Source organism: Erinaceus europaeus, chromosome 16 (genome assembly GCF_950295315.1).
Source record: "Erinaceus europaeus chromosome 16, mEriEur2.1, whole genome shotgun sequence".
Lineage (NCBI taxonomy): Eukaryota > Metazoa > Chordata > Mammalia > Eulipotyphla > Erinaceidae > Erinaceus > Erinaceus europaeus.
Window position 1 is genome coordinate 61370651 of NC_080177.1, and position 21449 is coordinate 61392099.

At 41.8% G+C, this 21449-nt stretch overlaps 1 protein-coding gene and 1 long non-coding RNA gene across 5 annotated transcripts in view; both read right to left on the minus strand.

Moving 5' to 3' along the window:
* The window catches only part of LOC132533467 (uncharacterized), a 220658-nt gene that overhangs the window by 100686 nt on the left and 98523 nt on the right, over positions 1 to 21449 (minus strand). The gene's annotated exons all lie outside the window — the stretch shown is intronic.
* AP4S1 (adaptor related protein complex 4 subunit sigma 1) overlaps positions 1 to 21449 on the minus strand; it is a 44982-nt gene that overhangs the window by 7620 nt on the left and 15913 nt on the right. For all 4 annotated transcript variants that reach the window (XM_007516832.3, XM_060175251.1, XM_060175249.1 and 1 more), the window contains exons 2-4: positions 15219 to 15428; positions 9552 to 9638; positions 6816 to 6884 (exon numbers count right to left, since the gene is read on the minus strand). In XM_007516832.3, coding sequence (XP_007516894.1) covers positions 6816 to 6884; positions 9552 to 9638; positions 15219 to 15356 — 294 coding nt within the window. In that variant the 5' untranslated portion in view covers positions 15357 to 15428. The remainder of the gene's footprint in view (positions 1 to 6815; positions 6885 to 9551; positions 9639 to 15218; positions 15429 to 21449) is intronic.

Sequence of the window (21449 nt, forward strand, 5' to 3'; positions counted from 1 at the left end):
AATGAATGAATGAATGAATGAATGAATGAATGAATGAATGAATGATGAATGGGTAGGAGAGGCCACTTGGTGGTACTGAACATGTGCAATCCATTCCTTGATTCGTTTCCTGGTGCTAAATTTTTTTTAAATGCAGTGCTTGTCAAAATATCAATAATATTCTCCCAGGAAATAGCATAATTAATCCTGAAATGTATGTGGCACTATGAAAGGCCATAAATAGTCCAAGGAATCTGAAGAGAAAAGCAAAAGGATGGAGACCCTGTTCCCCATCTTGTAGAGGGGAAGCTTCACTAGCAGTGAAGCAGGGCTGCAGGTGTCTTTCTTCCTCTCTATCTCCCCTGCCCCTCTCAGTTTCTATCTGTCTTATCAAAATAAAATAAAATAATTTATGATAAAAGAAAAGAATGGAGGCATCACAAGCCTCAAATTCCAAGTATATTGCAAAGTAATATTAATTAAAACAGTATGGGATTGGACCAAAAACAAGCACTCAGACCAATGGAATGAAATGGAAATAAATCCACATAAATACAGAAATCTAAAACATAACAAAGGAGCAAAAGCCATTCAATGGGGGGAAAAGACAGCTTCCAGATGATTTAGCTCATATATGCAATATAGGTGACTAAGGCAAATGAACTTGGGAAAAAAAGAATGTAGCCAAACTGTCTCTTTGTGAAGACTATGGTGGCTAAGAGAGCTAGTGGTAAGGGAAAGAGAACTTTGGAGAGGTTGTAGTGACTTACATAGCCATGTATGATTGTGAAATTATATTCCTGAAATCTCTTTTTCTATACATTATTTATTTATTATTGGATAGAGACAGAGAGAAATTGAGAGGGGAGAGGGAGACAGAGAGTGAGACAGACAGAGTAGCCCTGCTTCACCACTTGTGAAGCTTCCCCACTGCAGGTGAGGACCAGGGGCTTGAACCTGGGCCCCTGTGCACTGTAATGTGAGCACTTAACCAGGTGTAACACTGCCTGGCCCCATATTCCTGAAATCTTAGAATTTTGTAAAACAAAGTCAAATCACTAATAAAAGATTTTTTGTTTGTTTTTGGAAGAGGTAGGGCCTCACATATGTACAATTTCACTGCTCTTGTGCTGTTTTTTATTCAGATAGACATGAAGAAGGGACATGCAGTGACACTAGAATGGCAGGACCTCTTGTCCTCTTACAGTTTTTTAGTATGTATTTTCTTTTTTCTTACTTAAAAAAAAAAAACAGAACACTGCTCAGCTCTGGCTTATGGTGGTGTGGGGGGGTTGAACCTGGGGCTTTGGAGCCTCAAGCATTAGAGTCTGTTTGCATAACCATTATGCTATCTACTCCCACCCCTCTTGCAGCTTTTGAGGAGCACTGATCTCCTCCTGGCTAGACAGACTAATATGTGACAGAACATAAGGCAGATTCTCATTGCCAACCCTGAATTAGGAAGTAGCTGACAGCAAATCTCATACATTAAATAGTGCTTTTTAAAGATTTATTTATTAGTGAGAGATGAAGAAAGAGAACAGAGCAACCCTCTGGCACATGTATGCTGGGGATCAAACTCGGGACCTCATGCTTGAGGTACCAACACCTTACCTGTGACACTTTCAAGATTGCAAACTAGCTCTTAAACATGCACCAGAATCATCTGGAAGTCTTTTTTTTAAGATTTCTGAATGGAGCTAGAAATTTGCATAGTGGTTATACAAAAAACTTTCATTACTGGGGCACTGAGGGCCAAGGTTCATTCTCATGCACCACATTAGCCAGAGCTGAGCTGTGCTCTGTGGGTGAGTGTTTTTGTAGGCATCATGGGAACATGACAAGTTGTATCCATGTGTACTGTAAAACACTAACCCTCCAATAAAATGATAAAAGAACAAAAACAAACAAACAAAAAATTTCTGGGTCCTCAGCCTGTCAAATAGTTTCTGATTCAGTAGTCTGGGGACAGCTCCAGAATTTTATTTCTACTAAGTCCCCTAATGATGTTTACAACGCTGGTTGCTATTGGTCCAGGAACCAAATTATGAGAACCACTAAACCACTATACTAAAATAATAAAGACTGACTAGTTGTTTTTTGCGTGAGGAAATTGTTGACACAGAACTTGCATTCCCAAGGCTCCCAGTTCCGTCCCTGGTGCCACATACACTGGAGTGGTGCTTTAGCATCTCTCCCTCTGTCATGTGAAAACTCTATATATTTCATATGAAGTAAATAAATCTTCAACAAAACTTCAGGTCCAGGAGATAGCTCCACCTTGTATGCCTGAAGCTCCAGAGAACTCAGGCTCAAACCCTAGACCACCATCTGCCAGAACTGAGCAAAGCTCTGGTCTCCTCTTTCTCCCTCCGCTCCCATTTTAAGATAAATCAATCATTTCATTAATTAAATTTAAAAATAAACAAAAACTTACTCATGGCAATAGGAGTCAGGCTGAATATAACCTCTTGACATGAGTTTGCCTATAGTAGGTTTTTTTTAAAAAAATTTTATTTATAAAAAGGAAACATTGACAAAACCATAGGATAAGAGGGCACAACTTCACACAACTCCCATCACCAGACCTCCGTATCCTATCCCCTCCCCTGATAGCTTTCCTATTCTTTAACCCTCTGGGAGTATGGACCTAAGATCATTGTGGGATGCAGAAAGTGAAAGGTCTGGCTTCTATAACTGCTTTTATTTTTTTTTATAGTAGGCTTTTAATGCACTCAATATAACTATTATGAGACAGCTTCCAAATACTAGCTCAACAAGAAACTTGGAAAGTTTTTTTTTAAAGATTTAAAAAAATATTTATTCCCTTTTGTTGCCCTTGCTTTTTTAAAATTGTTGTTGTAGTTATTATCGTTGTTATTATTGATGTCGTCATTGTTGGATAGGACAGAGAGAAATGGAGAGAGAAGGGGAAGACAGAGGGGGAGAGAAAGATAGACACCTGCAGACCTGCTTCACTGCCTGTGAAGTGACTCCTCTGCAGGTGGGGAGCCAGGGGCTCAAACCGGGATCCTTAGGCCAGTCTTTGTGCTTAACCCAACTGCTGCCCAACTCCTGAAACAGTTCTTTCTTAATCTTTTTATTTAAAAACAAAATAAAGGCCCCCAGTTCAAATCCTAGCACCATATATATCAAAGTGATGCTCTGATTCTTTCTTTCTCTCTTATAAGTCAGTGTTGTTTTAAAAAATGAAATAAGCAAAGCAACTTTGAAAAGATCAGCTTGTGACACTACTATTTCTCAAAAATATCTAGCCAAGAACCAAGAAGGCCTATGGTAGCAGAGAAAACTATCTTCACTAATTCTTTTATTATTATTATTATTGGATTTCAAATTTACTATGAAACTAACATTACCAAGTGTTGGCAAAGAGTAAACAGAGATCTGGAGCAGAATTAAGGGTCCAGAAATAAATTTTTATATTCACAGTCAACTCAAGGCAGGCACAAGAGTGTCATTTATAATATTCCATTTATTTTCGTTTCTTGTTTTGATACAGTGCTAAGGACTAAGTGTAGGCCTTCATTGCATACAAGGCATGCACTCTATCACTTAATCATCTCCCTGGACCCTGTCAGTTGACACTTTTTTTCTTTGCCTCCAGGGATATCACTGGGGCTCACTATGAATCCACTATACCTGGAGGACATTTTTTCCCTTTTATTTTTTTATTATTTTTTTTATATTTATTATCCCTTTTGTTGTCCTTGTTGTCTTTCATTGTTGTAGTTATTGTTGTTGTTGTTGATGTCGTCGTTGTTAGATAGGACAGAGAGAAATGGAGAGAGGAGGGGAAGACAGAGAGGGGGAGAGAAAGACAGACACCTGAAGACCTGCTTCACCACCCGTGAAGCGACTCCCCTGCAGGTGGGGAGCCGGGGGCTCAAACTGGGATTCTTATGCAGGTCCTTGTGCTTTGCGCCACCTAAGCTTAACCCGCTGCTACTGCCCGACTCCCGTCAACTGAGTTTTTTTTAAATAAATAAATATATATATATATATATTCCCTTTTGTTGCCCTTGTTTTATTGTTGTAGTTCTTATTGATGTCACTGTTGCTGGAAAGGACAGAGAGAAATGGAGAGAGGAGGGGAAGGCAGAGAGGGGGAGAGAAAGAGAGACACCTGCAGACCTGCTTCACTGCTTGTGAAGCGACTCTCCTGCAGGTGGGGAGCCGGGGGCTCGAACCGGGATCCTTAAACAGGTCCTTGTGTTTTGTGCCACGTGCGCTTAACCCACTGCACTACCGCTGGACTCCCAAAAATATATTTATTTTTTATGAGAGATCAGAGTACTTTCCTGGCCTATATGGTACTGGGAATTGAGCCTTGCTTATACAAGGAATACATTTTACGTGCTGAGCAACCTTTCTGGTCTACTGATTTTTACATGAGTACTTAGATTATTCAATGCAGAGAATTTACAATCTTTCTAATAGCAAATTATGTTTGGGCAATTTCTGCACGCAAGAGAATGAAGTTAGATTCTTTATTCACACCATATATAAGAATTACTACAAGAACTAAATATAATTTCTAAAACTATATGAACTCTAAAAGAAAAAGAAAATACAGAAGTAGGGAGTCAGGCGGTAGCGCAGCGGGTTAAGCACACGTGGCGCAAAGCACAAGGACCATGAAGGATCTTGGTTGGAGCCCCCGGCTCCCCACCTGCAGGGGAGTCGCTTCACAAGCAGTGAACAGGTCTGCAGGTGTCTATTTCTCTCCCCCTCTCTGTCTTCCATTTCTCTCTGTCCTATCCAACAATGACATCAACAACAATAAAACAATATGGGCAACAAAAGGAAATAAATATTTAAAAAATTTAAAAAAAGAAAATACAGAAGTAAATTGCATGGACATAGGTTAGATAAAACCTTTTAGACATAACACCAAAAAATGTAGCCAAAGATGAACCAGACTAATTGAATTTCATCAAAAGTAAAAACTATTTTGGGGTGGAAGACAGAATAACGGCTATGCAAGCAGACTCTAACTCTTGAAGCTCCCGGATCCCAGGTTTAGTCCCCCACCTCACCACAAGCCAGAGCTGATCAGTGCTCAGGTAAAAAAGAAAAAGAAAAAAGACAACTATTGTGGCCTGGGAGGTGGCACAGTGAGTGGAGTATAGGTTTCACAAGCATGAAGTTGCAAGTCCAAGACCCAGCACTGCATGTGCCACTGGCTCTTAAATCAATCAGTAAATAAAATCCTTTAAGAAGTAAACAAAGTTAAAGATTATTATACGTCAAAGGAACACCATCAAAAAGGTGAAAAGAGTGGTGGGGAGGTGGTGCAGTAGATAAGGCACTGACCTCTCAAGCTTGAGGTCCTGAGTTCAGTCCCTGGCAGCACATGTACCAGAGTGATGACTGGTTCTTTCATTCTCTCCTCCTATATTTCTCATAAATAAATAAATAAATAAATAAAATCTTTAAAAAAAAGTGAAAAGAAGGGAGTCGAGTGGTAGTGCAGCGGGTTAAGCGCAGGTGGTGCAAACCACAAGGACCAGCGTTAAGGGTCCCGGTTTGAGCCCCCAACTCCCCACCTGCAGGGGAGTCGACACACAAGTGGTGAAGTAGGCCTGCATGTGTCTTTCTTCCCCCTTTCTATCTTCCCCTCCTCTCTCCATTTCTCTGTCCTATCCAACAATAACGACCTCAATAACAACAACAATAATAACTACAACATTAAAGCAACAAGGGCAACAAAAGGGGATAAATAAATAAATTTTTTTTGAGTGAAAAGAAAATCACAGCGGGGAGGGGCGGAGAGACAGCAGCACACCGGGTTAAGCGCACATAGTACAAAGTGCAAGAAGCTATGAAAAAATCCACGTTGGAGCCTCCAGCTTCCCATCTACGGTGTGTGTGTGGGGGTCATTTCACAAGCAGGGAAGCAGGTGTGCAAGTGCCTATTCCCCTTCTCTAACTTCTCCTCTCTCAAATGTTCTCTGTCTTATCCAATTAAAAATTAACCTCCAGGAGTAGTGGATTTGTAGTGCAGGCACTGAGCCCCAGTGATAACCTTAGAGGCAAAAAAGAAAAAAAAAATCACGGGGGCCAGGAGATAGCTCACTCAGCAGAGTGTGCACCTCAGCATGTGTAATGCCACTGGCTCAAGGCCCAGTTTCACTTGGGAGAACTACAGAAAACACAGGGGGAGCTCTGTGGATGGTGGACCAGTGCTGTCATGTTTCTCCTCTTTCTGTATCTGTATCTTGCTCTTGCCTCTCTCAGATGAATAGAGATGTAGCCAGGGAGGTGAATTAGTATTAGAGCATGGGACTTGCATGTGTGAAGCACTGAGTTTGATTCAGGAATCATATATGCCAGACTGATGCCCTCCTCCCCCCTTCCTCTCTCCCTCTCTCTCTCTCTTTCCTTGACTAGAACACTGCTCAGCTCTGGCTATGGGTGGTGCTAAGTACTGAACCTGGGACTTCTCATATATAAGTCCTGTGAATTGCATTGTCTCCCTACCCCCTATAAATAAATAAATAAATAAATAAATAAATAAATAAATAAATATTGGGGGGGTAATAGAAAATTGAGCCAGGGAGACTGCTCAGTAGTATTATGCGTGTGCAGGTACCCAAGTTTTTCTCCCGGTATCACATTAAAAAATGATTGATTTATTTAAGTATGAAAGAGAGAGAAATAGAGCAGTGCCAGGGATCAAGCCCAGGGAGCCATGCACACAATGTGTTTCACCTTTGGCACTGTCTACCCAGTCAACTGACATATATTCTTCATACAGATCTATAGCTAAGAAATTAGGCTAAGGGTGAAAACCATTTTTCAGCTATTAGACTTACCACTTGGCTGAAGTACTCATCTAAAACTTCAACAAAGTTATGAATGAATTCGTAAACTGCCATCTCGTTCTGAAATTAAAAAAAAAAACAAATAAGGAAGGAAGGATGCAATTTGTTTTACTGTGATTCCTGGGTAAAGAAATGGTGACCCTCGTGGTCTGGGATTTGACGCAGTGGGTAAAGCAATGGATTCTTAAGCAGGAGGTCCTGAGTTCAATCCCCAGCAGCACATGTACCAGAGTGATGGCTGGTTCTTCCTCTCCTCCTATCTTTCTCATAAATAAATAAATCTTTGAAAAAAAAGAAAGAAAGAAAGAAATGGTGACCCAGGGTGCCAGGTAGTGGTGCACCTGCTTGAGCACACATGTTAATGTGCACAAAGGCTAGTTCAATCCCCTAATTCCCATCTGTAGGGGAACCTTTACCAGTACTGGAGCAGTGTAGCAGGTGTCTCTTTCTATCTGCTTCTGTCTTCCCCTTCCCTCTTAATTTCTCTCTGGCTCTATTCAGTTAAGAAAAAAATGGGGGAGTCGGGCTGTAGCACAGCGGGTTAAGCGCAGGTGGCGCAAAGCACAAGGACCGGCATAAGGATCCCGGTTCGAACCCCGGCTCCCCACCTGCAGGGGAGTCGCTTCACAGGCGGTGAAGCAGGTCTGCAGGTGTCTATCTTTCTCTCCCCCTCTCTGTCTTCCCCTCCCTCTCCATTTCTCTCTGTCCTATCCAACAGCGACGACAACAACAATAATAACTACAACAATAAAACAACAAAGGCAACAAAAGGGAATAAATAAATAAAATAAAATATTTAAAAAAAAATTAAAAAGAAAAAATGGGGAGTTGGGCAGTAGCACAGTGGGTTAAGCACATGTGGCACAAAGCGCAAGGACTGGCATAAGGATCCTGGTTCGAGTCCCCCGCTGCCCACCTGCGGGGGAGTCGCTTCACAAGCAGTGAAGCAGGTCTGCAGGTGTCTTTCTCTCCCCCTCTGTCTTACCCTCCTCTTTCCATTTCTCTCTGTCCTGTCCAACAGTGACGACATCAATAACAACAACAATAAAAAAATAAGGGCAACAAAAGGGAAAAATAAATAAATTTATTTTTAAAACTTAAAAAAAATGCCCAAAGGGCCAGGTGGTGGCACACTGGGTTAAGCACACATAGTAAGAAGCCCAAGGATCCATGCAAGGATCCTGGTTGGAGCTTCCATCTCTTCCCCCTGCAGCGGGTTCGCTTCACAAGGGAAGCAGGTCTGCAGATGTGTCTATCTCCCTTTCTAACTCCCCCTCTCTTCTCAATTTCTCTCTGTTCTATCAAAAAAAAATCAGAAAAAATGGCCACAGGAGCAGCAGATTCATAGTGCAGGCCGCCGGCCCCAGCAAATAACCCTGGAGACAAAAAAAAAAAAAAAACCCACAGTCAGCAATCAGGTCTTACAACATGTAGCATAGTGAACATATACTGTGATCAAAATAACTTAGCACTGACAAGTAGAACAATTCTGTGGCTCACTTGATTAAACATAGCTTATCAACAGGGAAAAGGTAGGCAAACTTAACCACTAAGACCTTTTTTTTTTTTGATCCATGGTGAATCTAGCTATCTTAAAATGGGGCCCTAATATTTAGAGTTCTGATCTCTGCTCCCTGACTTCATCACAAGCTGGCTCACTCCATTTTTCAGAATCTTCATGCTATCACAGTTCCATCTGTGAAGATGGGAAAACTCAAAACTTGGTTTAAGGATTAAAAAAAAAAAAAAAGTTAACTGAGACCTCAAAGTATTTTTAGATTTTACATACCATGTCAGGATGGCACAGTCATAGGAGCTGTTGATCTGAGACTGACAATTCTCAAGAGATGAACTAAATCAGGGGAAGTGGAGACACAATACAACACAGTCAAGATTGTCTGACTTTCAATATGTTAGTCCAGGTTTACTGCACAACTGGCTGGTGTCTCCTTGTCTAACTTCCCCATCGTGCCACAGAACAAGTTTAGGACACTTGTATTGTTTCAATACAAGGTTGAAGAGGACATTGTGTGGTTTTGTACTTTACCACAAGCTTCTCATCTAATCCAAGATACATCCTAGGAATTTCTCTCTTTGTTTTATTTTATTTTTAATTTTTTTTCTTTTTGCTGGGGAATTAATGGTTTATAGTAAACAGAGTTGTTGATGCATGTGTAAAATCTCTCACTTTTCTACAAAGTGCTCTCACCCCTACACTACTGTCATGCACCAGGACCTGAAAGCACCCTGACCTCCCCTCACCCTGAGTCCTTTACTGCTTGAAGGAATCACGCCAGATATTTCTCTTCTACATGGCTATTCTTGACCTTTAAAGGCTCTTTCAAAAGAATCAAGATGATTTTTTTTCTTGGTCTCTTCATTTTTGTTTGTTTTAGAAACCAAGCCAGTGAAAAATCAAGAGGAAAAAGGGAGACAGCAAGGGAGAAAAACAGGTACCTGCAGCCTGCAGCCCTGCTTTACCATTCACGAAGCTTTTCCCCTGCTGATGGGGACTGGACACTTGAACCCAGGTCCCTGTGCACTGTGATGTGTGAGCTCAATCAGGAGAGCCGCCACTCATCTCCCGTCACCCCCCCCAAAAAAAGACAAAAGTCAAGATAATTATTAGGAAGATAAATAGTGAAAAAAAAATCAAATAAAGGAGAAATACGTTCAACTACCATTCCTAGTTTTCTGCAATTTCCATGGGCTCTTCTATTACCTTACCTCAGCATCATTAACTCCAACCACAATGAAGAGAGCTGCATACTGTCGATAAACTAGCTTAAAATCCTTATATTCAATGAAAGAGCACTAGATAAGAGATAAATACATATTAATTTACATGATTTACAGATATTTATTCAAAATAGTTTGTGAAATTTACAAATTCTGATTTGAGTTCGTAAACACAGTTTGAAAAATATATGACATTAAAATATTATTTACACAGCAGCCCTGGTGGTGGCATAGCTTTGGACCCGGGAGCATGAGTTCCTGAGTTCAATACTTAGTGTTATATGTGTTGCAGTGAGATTCTGGCATTCCCCCACACACACCTCTCCACCTCCTCTCTCTAACCAATCAATCAATCAATAAATAAATGTCTTTAAAATGTTAAATAATCTTTGTTGACATTATCCTCACACTATTCTGAGAATTAATTACTGGGAGCATTTCTTATGGGACATGGAAAAATGACCTCAGGAAAAAAAAAATCTGAGTTTTCATATTGGTTCTCATTTGTACTCTTTTCTCCTTTTGTTTGGTTCTGTGGGGAAAGCAGTAAGCACAGTGACTGAAAAAAATCGGCATTTTAGATAGTCTTAACATGAAAACAAGCATAGTTGACAAATATTTTCTTCTTTACACTCTGCCTACTGTCCTTTGGATGCAAGTAAACGCTCACCTTTGTACTACTTAACAGTCATTTGAAGAATCAAATATACATAGTATACCTACTAAAACTCTCACTTGATTTATTTTTATTTTATTAAAAATTTGTATTATCTTTATTTATTGGACAGAGACAGCCAGAAATCAAGAGGGGAGGGGGAGACAGGGAGGGAGAGAGACAGAGAGACACCTACAGTCCTGCTTCACCACTTGTGAAGCTTTCTTCCTTGCAGGTGGGGACTGGGGACTTGAACCCGGGTCCTTGCATGTTGTAACATGTACACTCAACCAGGAGTGCCACCACCCGACCCCTGCCACTTGATTTATTTAAATATTTTATTATTTACTTATTTGTTTTTGATAAACATAGAAATTGAGAGGGAAGGGGTAATAGAGAGGGAGAAAGAAAGTGGGGCTTCTACAGTACTGCTTCACCATTTGTGAAGTTTCCCCCCAACAAGTGGGGACTAGGGGCTTGAGCCCAGGTCCTTGTGCACTGTAATGTGTGCTCTACCACATAATTAAAAAAAATTATCTTTATTTATTGGCTAGAGACAGCCAGAAATCTAGAGGGTGGGGAGATAGAGAGGGAGAGAGAAAGAGAGACACCTGCAGCACTGCTTCACCACTTGTAAAGCTTTCCCCCTGCAGGTGGGGACTGGGGGCTTGAACCCAGGTCCTTGAGCACTGTAAAGTGTGCTAAGCCAGGTACGCCACCACTTGGCCCCTCCCCTTTTTTTAAAAAGATTTTTAAAAATATTTATTTATCCCCTTTTTGTTGCCCTTGTTTTATTGTTGTAGTTATTGTTGTTGTTGTTATTGATGTCGTCGTTGTTGGATAGGACAGAGAGAAATGGAGAGAGGAGGGGAAGACAGAGAGGGGGAGAGAAAGACCGACACCTGCAGACCTGCTTCACCGCTTGTGAAGTGAGTCCCTTACAGGTGGGGAGCCAGGGGCTCAAACTGGGATCCTTATGCTTGGTTCCACGTGCGCTTAACCCGCTGTGCTACTGCCCAGCTCCCTCTGGGCCTTTTTTTATAAATGACTTAAGATGGCTTTTCCGTGGCAGATGCTAGACAAAACCTCCCAATGTAACACTGCTTCATATAAATTAATAAGTGGCGGGCCATCATTGACTTTTAGATAAAACAATTCCTTTCTCAGTCCTCTCTCCTACAGCCATATATGTACAAAGAGTGAAGAGAAGGCACTGGGTGGACCAAAATTGGACAGGAGCCTTTCCTTAGACTTGTGGGTGTGCCTGACTAAACGTGACTGAGAATGAACTACATGACTTTATGTACTGAGATGTTGCTTCTGAGAACCTGGATGTATCTGGGAATAAAACTGCACCTTGTGAGCTGGCCTAACAGCTCAACTGGATAGTGTACCTGTTTGCCAAATGTGGGACCCATGTTCAACTCTGGTTCCTACCTACTGGAGGAAGCTTAAGTGCTATGGTCTCAGTCTCTCTCTCTGAAGTTGATGTAGAGTAGTTAAGTCCTAGTGATCGTTAAAAAAGTTACAAGTTTTCATTATGAAATTTCTCCCATGGGAAAATCATTAGATAATATTTTATAGAGACAGAGACTTGAGGTTTTTATTTAAAATTAGAAGAAAGGTATTAAATGCAAGTCCATTCTTCATTTGTTGGCTCATCATAGAGCCACTTTTAATTTTATGCTCAGTTAGGTCTTTCAAGGAAAGACAACTTAGTTGAAAGAACTGAGGAACATTTTTCAAAGCCTGTCAGGAGTTTTTGACATTAAAAAGAAAAGAATCAAAGCACCTTTGTGGATAGGGTAAAAACTAAAGTGAGATTGTGTTACTTTGGTGCCTGATTGAAAGACCAGTAGATTCATTTTAAAATTGAAATGATTTAGGCTGCTTCAAGAATATGTAACAGGGGGAATGGGTGGTGTTGCACCTCATTGAATGCACATGTTACAGTAAACAAGGACTCGGGTTCCAGCCTCCAGCCCCCACCTACAAGGGGAACTTTCATGAGTGGTGAAGCAGGGTTGCAGGTATCTCTGTCTTTCTCCCTCTCTACCTTCCCCATCCCTCTCAATTTCTGCCTGTCTTTTACCAATAATAAATAAAGACAATATAAAATAATAATAATAATGAAGAATATGTAACAGGTGCTGCACCGGGTTAAGTACACATAGTACAAAGTGCAAGGACCCCACCTGCAGGGGGATCGCCTCATAAGGGGTGAAGCAGATCCGCAGGTGTCTCTTTCTCTCTCCCTATCTCCCCCATCCTCTCTCAATTTCTTTCTGTCTCTATCCAATAATAAATAAAGATAAAATTTTTTTTAAAGAGATGACTCTGAAATATCCTGGAAATAAATGTTGAAACACTGTTCCAAAGTGTAGCTTTTGAGCATTTCTGTGGCGTAATGCTTATGAATTCGCTCCACACAGGCAGTTGTTCCGCATATGCAGTGAAGTGGGGAACTGGCAACATTAATGGGAAATATAAGCAAGATTTCTGATTTTGTCTGTTTAGTCATTTCCAGTGGATATAAATTTAAGATCTGGATTAAGCAAGTCTCCAATTAAAGTTCTTTATAAAAATAAACTCAGTTAAAAATTTCTATTTTGGGGGCCAGGCGGTAGGGCAGCGGGTTAAGCGCATATGGCGCAAAATGCAAGGACTGGCATAAGGATCCCAGTTTGAGCCCCTGGCTCCCCACTTGCAGTGGGGGTCGCTTCAGAAGCAGTGAAGCAGGTCTGCAGGTGTCTGTCTTTCTCTCCCCCTCTCTCTTCCCCTGCTCTCTCGATCTCTCTCTGTCCTATCCAACAGCAACAGGTATAACAACAATAGCAATAAAAACAAGTGCAAAAACAAGGGCAACAAAAATGGGAAAAATAGCCTCCAGGAGAAGTGGATTCATAGTACCAAGCCCCAGCAATAACCCTGGAGGAAAAAAAAAAAGTTAAAAAATTCTATTTTAATGATTCTATTTAACTTTAATTTTGGCTGGCTGGATAGATAGATCTGTTGGGGACCGGGCAGCAGTGCACCTGGTATAGCTTGTATGTTACAATGTGCAAGGACTCAGGCTCAAGCCCCCAGTCTCCACACACTAGTGGCCAAGCAGGGCTGCAGGTGTCTCTTGTCGCCCTCCTTTTCTGTCTTCCCCTTGCTCTCAGTTTCTTGCTGTCTCTATCAAATAAAGATAAAAAAAAGTTGCTTCGTATGAATTTCAAAAAATTGTCTCTCTCACTTACGTAATGAAATTCAAATAAAAAATATTTTGTTGGGAGTCGGGCGGTAGCGCAGCAGGTTAAGCGCACGTGGCGCAAAGCGCAAGGACCGGCCTAAGGATCCTGGTTCAAGCCCCCAGCTCCCCACCTGCAGGAGAGTCGCTTCACAGGCGGTGAAGCAGGTCTGCAGGTGTCTGTCTTTCTCCGCCCTTCTATGTCTTCCCCTCCTCTCTCCATTTCTCTCTGTCCTATCTAACAATGACGACATCAATAACAACAATAACTACTACAAGAATAAAAAGACAAGGGCAACAAAAGGGAAAATAAATTAATTAAAAAAATGTTTTGTTGGGAGTCGGACAGTAGCACAGCGGGTTAAGGTTCAAGCCCCCCGCTCCCCACCCAGAGGTGTTGCTGCAAAAGTGGTGTCTATCTCTGTCTTCCCCTCCTGTCTCCATTTCTGTCTGTCTTATATTACAACAATAAAACAAGGGCAACAAAAGGGAATAAGTAAATAATTTAAAAAATTTTTTAAAATGTTTTGTTTTAAAAATCATTAGTTCCATTACTATGACATTATTTACAAAAATAGTTAAAGAGATAAACTTCATCACACACACACACACACACATCATTATCTCTTGGCACAAAATGGTTTTGAGTATTTATTTCTGTATCACTGAGCCTGCTTTTGGTTTAAAGAAAGCAATCTGCTATAGCCACAGCTAATAGTTCTAAAGGAAGAATTCATGTGAATAGAACAAAGCAGAGAGAGAAAGAGGGAGAGAGCACGCAGGCATATTATCTGTGGTAAATATGAGCTGCCACAGGCTGACAAAATAGTTCACTTGGATAGTGTGTTGTTTTGTCATGTATGTGACCTAGGTTCAACCTAGTCCCTACCGTATAGAAGGAAGCTTTGGTGCTGTGGTCTCTTCCAATCTCTCTGCCTTCTCTGTCTCTATCTTAAGAAGGAAGGAAGGAAGGAAGGAAGGAAGGAAAGGGAAGGGAAGGGAAGGGAAGGGAAGGGAAGGGAAGGGAAGGGAAGGGAAGGGAAGGGAAGGGAAGGGAAGGGAAGGGAAGGGAAGGGAAGGGAAGGGAAGGGAAAGGAAAGGAAAGGAAAGGAAAGGAAAGGAAAGGAAAGGAAAGGAAAGGAAAGGAGGAGAAAGAAAGAGAGAAAAAGGAAAGGAAACGTTAAGAAGAAATCTTAGATGGTTTGAGGGTAGCTTATTCACTTGGGGAAATTGCATAACATTTACATTTATAAGTAAGAGAACAAATGAATATTTTTTGAGCTGCAAAGGCCACAATGCATTGAGAGAGAGAAATGATGACCTAAATGAGAACCGAAGGCATCTCATTTTAGTTTTCTTTAAGAGGAGGTGAAGAGCTACACTTCAATTTGTCATTTATTAGTTTTCTAAATTACTGTTGAAAAAATGTTCAAAGGAAGTTGGGCGGTATGCAGCAGGTTAAGCGCAAGTGGCGTGAAGGGTAAGGATCTCGGATGGAGCCCCAGGTTCCCCACCTGCGGGGGGTGGAGGGTTTGCTTCACAGGTAGTGAAGCAGGTCTGCAGGTGTCTATCTTTTTCTTCTCCTCTGTCTTCCCCTCCTCTCTTCATTTTTTCTCTGTCCTATCTAACAACAACAACATCAATAACAATAAAAAATTAAAATAAAAAAATGTTGTTCAAAGAAAAAGATGGTTCTTGAGACTGAGTAATAACAGATCTGCCACTACTGAGTTGAAAGCAGAGAGAGCAGAGAAAATCAGAAACTTACCTGTTCGTTGGATCGAGAGAGACAGCTCTTTATAACTTCTGTTTCCAGAAGTATACGTTTATTAATATCCACATGTTCATAGTACTTAGAAAGTCGGGTCTGTCCTTGCTTATTCACCATTAGGAAAAATTTTATCATTTTTGTTTTTTTGAACAGTGCTTTCTTCAAATAATGGTTCAAAAATTATGATGGGGTGACTGTATGTTGAACCTGAAGAATAAAAGAACAACCAAAAAAGTCAAGATCAGGGCTGGGGACCTAGTTCAGCTTGTCAGGACATGTAATTTTGATGCCTTAAGCCATGGACTTGAAGATCTTGAAGAATGATCTAGAAGGAGAGACAGGCAGAAAGCTCTAGAAAGTTCACTGTGGTTCTGAGAGGGTAGGAAGATGATGATAGGAAACTGAGCTAATTTTTTCTTTCTTTTTTATAATTATTTATAAAAAGGAAACACTGACAAAACCATAGGATAAGAGGGGTACAACTCCACACAATTCCCACCATCAGAACTCCATATCCCTTCCCCTCCCCTGATAGCTTCCTAGCTCCCTATTCTTTATCCCTCTGGGAGTATGGACCCAAGGTCATTATGGGATGCAGACGGTGGAAGGTCTGGCTTCTGTAATTGCTTCCCCCCCACACTGAACATGGGCGTTGAGGTCGATCCACACTCCCAGCCTGCTTCTCTTTCCCTCGTTGGGCAGAGCTCTGGGGAATTGGGGATCCACGACACATTGGTGGGATTGTCTGTCCAGGGAAGTCAGGTAGGCATCATGACAGCATCGGGAAGCTGGTGGCTGAAAAGTGTTGTGACCCCAACAGGAGTTTGGGACTATTAGTATACAAATGACATCACCCTGAGGAGGTGCTTCAGAGAAGGGAATGTATAAAAGCAAGGGACTTTGAGCATGTTGCTCTCTTTGGCTGCTGCTTCTTCTCCTGGTCAGAAGCATCTTGGCAGAGGTGCGCCATGTCTACTTCTTCTGTTAACTGAACACGTGTGACTCTGCTAGCCGGTAAACTTTTAGACCCCCTCTACAGCCATGAGCAACCTTTACCAGAGCTGATAATCATTTATCTTAAGGGCTAAACTTTTTAAAAAAAATTATCTTTATTTATTTGTTGGATAGAAACAGTCAGAAGTTGAGAGAGGGGAGACAGAGGAGGAGAGAGACAGAGAGACACCTGCAGCCCTGCTTCACCACTTGCAAAGCTTTCCTCCTACAGGTGGGGGCCCGGGACTGGAACCTGGGTCCTTGTGCATTGTAATATGTGCACTCAACCAGGTGCGCCACCACCCGGCCCCAGGACTAAACTTTGATAACTATACTCAGACTTCATGGACCTACTCTTAACCCTTGATGATAAGTGCTTATTTTTGCCTTTTACCTGTTTCACCCTAATAAACCTTGTATTGTTTAAACCAGTTCCCAGCTCCCCGCTGTGAATCCTTTTATGCACCGCAGCAGCCCCCCACAAACCCCTTTTTAAAAATTTTATTTATTTTAATTTAAAGTTTTATTATTATTATTATTTATTTATTTATTTATTCCCTTTTGCTGCCCATGCTGTTTTATTGATGTTGTTATTGATGTTGTCGTTGTTGGATAGGACAGAGAGAGAGGAGAGAGGAGGGGAAGACAGAGAGGGGAGAGGAAGATAGACACCTGCAGACCTGCTTCACCGCCTGTGAAGCGACTCCCCTGCAGGTGGGGAGCCAGGGCTCGGACTGGCATCTTTACGCTGGTCCTAGTGCTTCACACCACATGCGCTTATTCTTCTGTACTACCACCTGACTCCCCACAAACCCCTTTTTAAGTTAAACCACAACAGAAAAGAGAGTTAACATATAAAGCCAAACAAATTGTTTATTAATCATGAACCTAAAGGCTGGCATAGTGCAGAGTAAGAGTTGGGGGGAGGGTCTCTGTTTTGTAGACAGCTAGTAGGCCTATTTTAGTTATATTCCATATGGGGTGCAGAGGGTGGAAGGTCTGGCTTCTGTAATTGCTTCCCCACTGAACATGGGAGTTGACGGGTCGATCCATACTCCCAGCCTGTCTCTCTCTTTCCCTCGTGGGGCAGAGCTCAGGGGAAGCAAGGCTCCAGGACACATTGGTGGGGTCGTCTGCTCAGGGAAGTCCGATTGGCATCATGGTAGCATCTGGAACCTGGTGGCCGAGCAATGAGGCTGAAGGGTTGACATTCCACGCCTGACATCTCTGTACACATTCCAAAGTGAAGCATGCCAACGTGGTACTCATTGCATTCAATAGTCTAGAATCAGCAGATGCAGTATCAGTTGGTATGAATTGAGAAAGGCATGCAGGAAACTGAGCCACACCCTAGAGGTTCCAGGACTGGGAGAAATATGGGTTTTAAAGAGAAAGACGAAGGTTTCTGCTGTCTAAGGGTTTAAGAATGCAATAGATATATGTTATAGTTGTTGCTATAATCAAATTATTTGGCAACTGGTTAACTTTGAAAATCCCATTGTTAGGATTTGCTGTATCAGAAATTGAACTATTTATATAAAATAAAATTAGCTGTAGAAGTCATGATAAAGAACATGAACTTTAGGGAGCCTGGTGGTGGTGCACCCAGGTAAGTGCACATAGTACCATGCACGAGGTGGCGAGTGGGGGCGCTTCAGGAGTGGTGAAGCAGGTCTGCAGGTGTCTATCTTTCTCTCTCCCTCTCTATCTCCCCAACCCTTCTCAATTTTTCTCTGTCCTATAAAATAAAATAGACAAAAAAATGGAACAGAGGAAAAAATGGTCACCCCAGAGATAACCCCAAAGTGGAGGAAAAATGAATATGAACTTTATTTTATAGGAAGTGGAGACAAGATCATAAATAGGTGAAGTTTTCTTTCCTCGGTATTGGACATAGTAGTATTGGACATAGTAGTAGTAGTAATAAAACTAACAAGACCCTATAACAAGTCCTACAGGATCCTGTGTTATATTAATATAATTTAGCTGTCACAGTTTCTTTTTTCATACAGTAATGCAGGTATTTCTGCTAATCCCCCTTGATGACCTGAGACTGACAGTTCTGAAGAGGTTAAACAAAATCAGGGAAAATGAAGTCACAATAGCTATGTTTGTAGTTTTCTCTAGCTTTCAACCTGTCAATCTAGGTTTAATGCCACAGCTGATTGGTATCTAAACTTGAGTATAATTAAAATTTAACAATGTTCATGGAATGGCAAAATAGCTTACTCAGATAGTGTTCAACCCAGATTTGAACTTAGTCCCCACTATATTTGGTGCTGTGGTCTAGTCCTGGATTACTTTGTTTCAGAGATAGGATACACAAGCAAGGAACATGAACAGATCCATAACACATTCTAGCCTGTCCTCAACATTGAGGTAGGTGTGTGTGTGTGTGTGTGTGTGTGTGTGTGTGTGTTTCTTCTTTTTAAAAAAAATATTTTATTTATTTATTATTGAGAAAGATAGGAGGAGAAAGAGCCAGACATCACTCTGGTACTGTGCTGCCACGGACTGAAGTAAGTACCTCATGTTTGAGAGCCCAACGCTTTACCCACTATGCCACCTCCTGGACCACTGTGTATTTTTATTTTTATTTATTTATTTATTTATTTTTTTTCCTCCTCCAGGGTTATTGCTGGGCTCGGTGCCTGCACCATGAATCCACCTCTCCTGGAGGCCATTTTTCCCCCCTTTTGTTGCCCTTGTTGTAGCTTCGTTGTGGTTATTATTATTGCCCTTGTTGACGCAATTCGTTGTTAGATAGGACAGAGAGAAATGGAGAGAGGAGGGGAAGACAGAGAAGGGGAGAGAAAGATAGACACCTGCAGACCTGCTTCACCGCCTGTGAAGCGACTCCCCTGCAGGTGGGGAGCCGGGGGCTCGAACCGGGATCCTTACGCCGGTCCCTGCGCTTTGCGCCACATGCGCTTAACCCACTGCGCCACCGCCCGACCCCCCCATACTGTGTGTTTTTTATTCAGCTGCACTGAACCTCATATTTGTTTCTCTTATTGACCAGTATTGACCAGTCCTTTCACATGAGCATCAGAGCTGCCTCATTAGCTCATTTGACTATATTATAATCAAATTTTGTAATAGCTGTGAAGATCAAAGTTCTTTTTTTTTATAAAAGGACAACTATTTTAAAAAATATTTATTCACTTTTGTTGCTCTTGTTTTTTTATTGTTGTGGTTATTATTATTGTTGTTGTTGGATAGGACAGAGAGAAATGGAGAGAGGAGGGGAAGACAGAGAGGGGGAGAGAAAGATAGACACCTGCGGATCTCCTCACAGCTTGTGAAGCGACTCCCCTGCAGGTGGGGGACTGGGGGCTCAAACCCTGATCCTTACTCCGGTCCTTGCGCTGAGCTACCGCCCAACTCCCAAAATCAAAGTTCTTAAGTGAACTTGAAGCATCTGTAATAATTTTATAGAAAAAAAAAAAAAGGAAGGCTATAGGATAGTGTTCGGACTAAGCTGTATGTATACTATATGTATTTTGCCCTTGCTGCTCATTTCTTATTTCCTAAACCCTGCTAGGTAGGTGGTGATCTCACAATTCCAAATAGAAAGAGCCTGGTCTAGTCTGGCAAAAACGGGCTGCTGTGCTTGCTCAGTGTGCACAGCGGGATGCCATCACTTGGGGGTTCAGTTGGAGATATAACAGCTGTGCCATGAGGGAGGCCTGTGGTCATTCATTCCCTTTCCAGGAAGATAAACTCACTACTGTAAATGGGGTTGCAACATCTCTGGGTTGTTTAATCATTTGGTATAAAGTGTTGCTTTTGTTCTCTTTGTGCATTAATGCCAGTAAATTATGGCAGGTATGGGAGTCAGGCCGTAGCGCAGCGAGCTAAGTGCACGTGGCGCAAAGCACCGGCGTAAGGAGCCCGGTTCGAGCCCCTGACTCCCCACCTGCAGGGGAGTCTCTTCAAAGGTGGTGAAGCAGGTCTGTAGGTGTCTGTCTTTCTCTCCCCCTCTCTGTCTTCCCCTTCCTCTCTCCATTTCTCTCTGTCCTATCCAACAACGACAACAACAATGACAATAATAACTACAACAATAAAACAACAAGGGCAACAAAAGGAAATAAATATAAAAATAATTTTAAAAAATTATGGCAGGTAACTAGTAAATTAAAAAATACCAGGGTCATGTGATTTGGGAGGTGTTGTAATGGATAAAGCATCAAGTCTTGAGTACAATACCTGAGTAACAATGTAGTTCTTTCTCCATTTCCCTCTTCTATCTCTAATAAATAAATAAATAAAAGTAAATCTTAAAACTATAATACCAGAGTGACCAAAACAGTTAACTTGGATAGTGCATTGCTTTGCCAAGAGTACAACCCATGTTTGAGTTTGGCCTCTACCATCCATATTGAAAGAAGCTTTGGGGGGTCGGGCGGTAGCGCAGCGGGTTAGCCGTATGTGGCGCAAAGCGCAGGGACCCACATAAGAATTCCTGTTCGAGCCCCCGGCTCCCCAACCTGCAGGGGAGTTGCTTCACAGGCAGTGAAGCAGGTCTGCAGGTGTCTTTCTCTCCCCGTCTCTGCCTCTCTCCATTTCTCTCTGTCCTATCCAACAATAAACGACATCAACAACAATAATAACCACAACAATAATAACCACAACAATAATAACCACAACAAAGGCAACAAAGGCAACAAAGGGCGGGGGGGGGGGGGGAGTGGCCTCCAGGTGCAGTGGATTCGTGGTGCAGGCACTGAGCCTCAGCAATAACCCTGGAGGCAAAAAAAAAAAAAAAAAAAAAGAAAGAAGCTTTGGTGTTGGGGTTTCTTTCCCTGTCTCTGCCTCTGCTACCTCTTCCTGAAAAAGTCAGACACCAGAGATTATCAAATATATATATATATATATATGACTCTTACTCCCTTTCTGCAAATTTATTTTAAAAACCATTTTTATTAAAGTTAGAAAGCGGCAGCTGGGGAATTGGGCGGTAGTGCAGCGGGTTAAGCGCAGGTGGCGCTAAGCAAAAGGACCGGCATAAGGAACCCGGTTCGAGCCCCCGGCTCCCCACCTGCAGGTGAGTCGCTTCACAGGCTGTGAAGCAAGTCTGCAGGTGTCTATCTTTCTCTCCCCCTCTCTGTTTTCCCCTCCTCTCTCCATTTCTCTCTGTCCTATCCAACAACGACATCAATAACAACTACAATAATAACTATAACAACAATGAAAAACAAGGGCAACAAAAGGGGAAAAAAAACACATAAATAA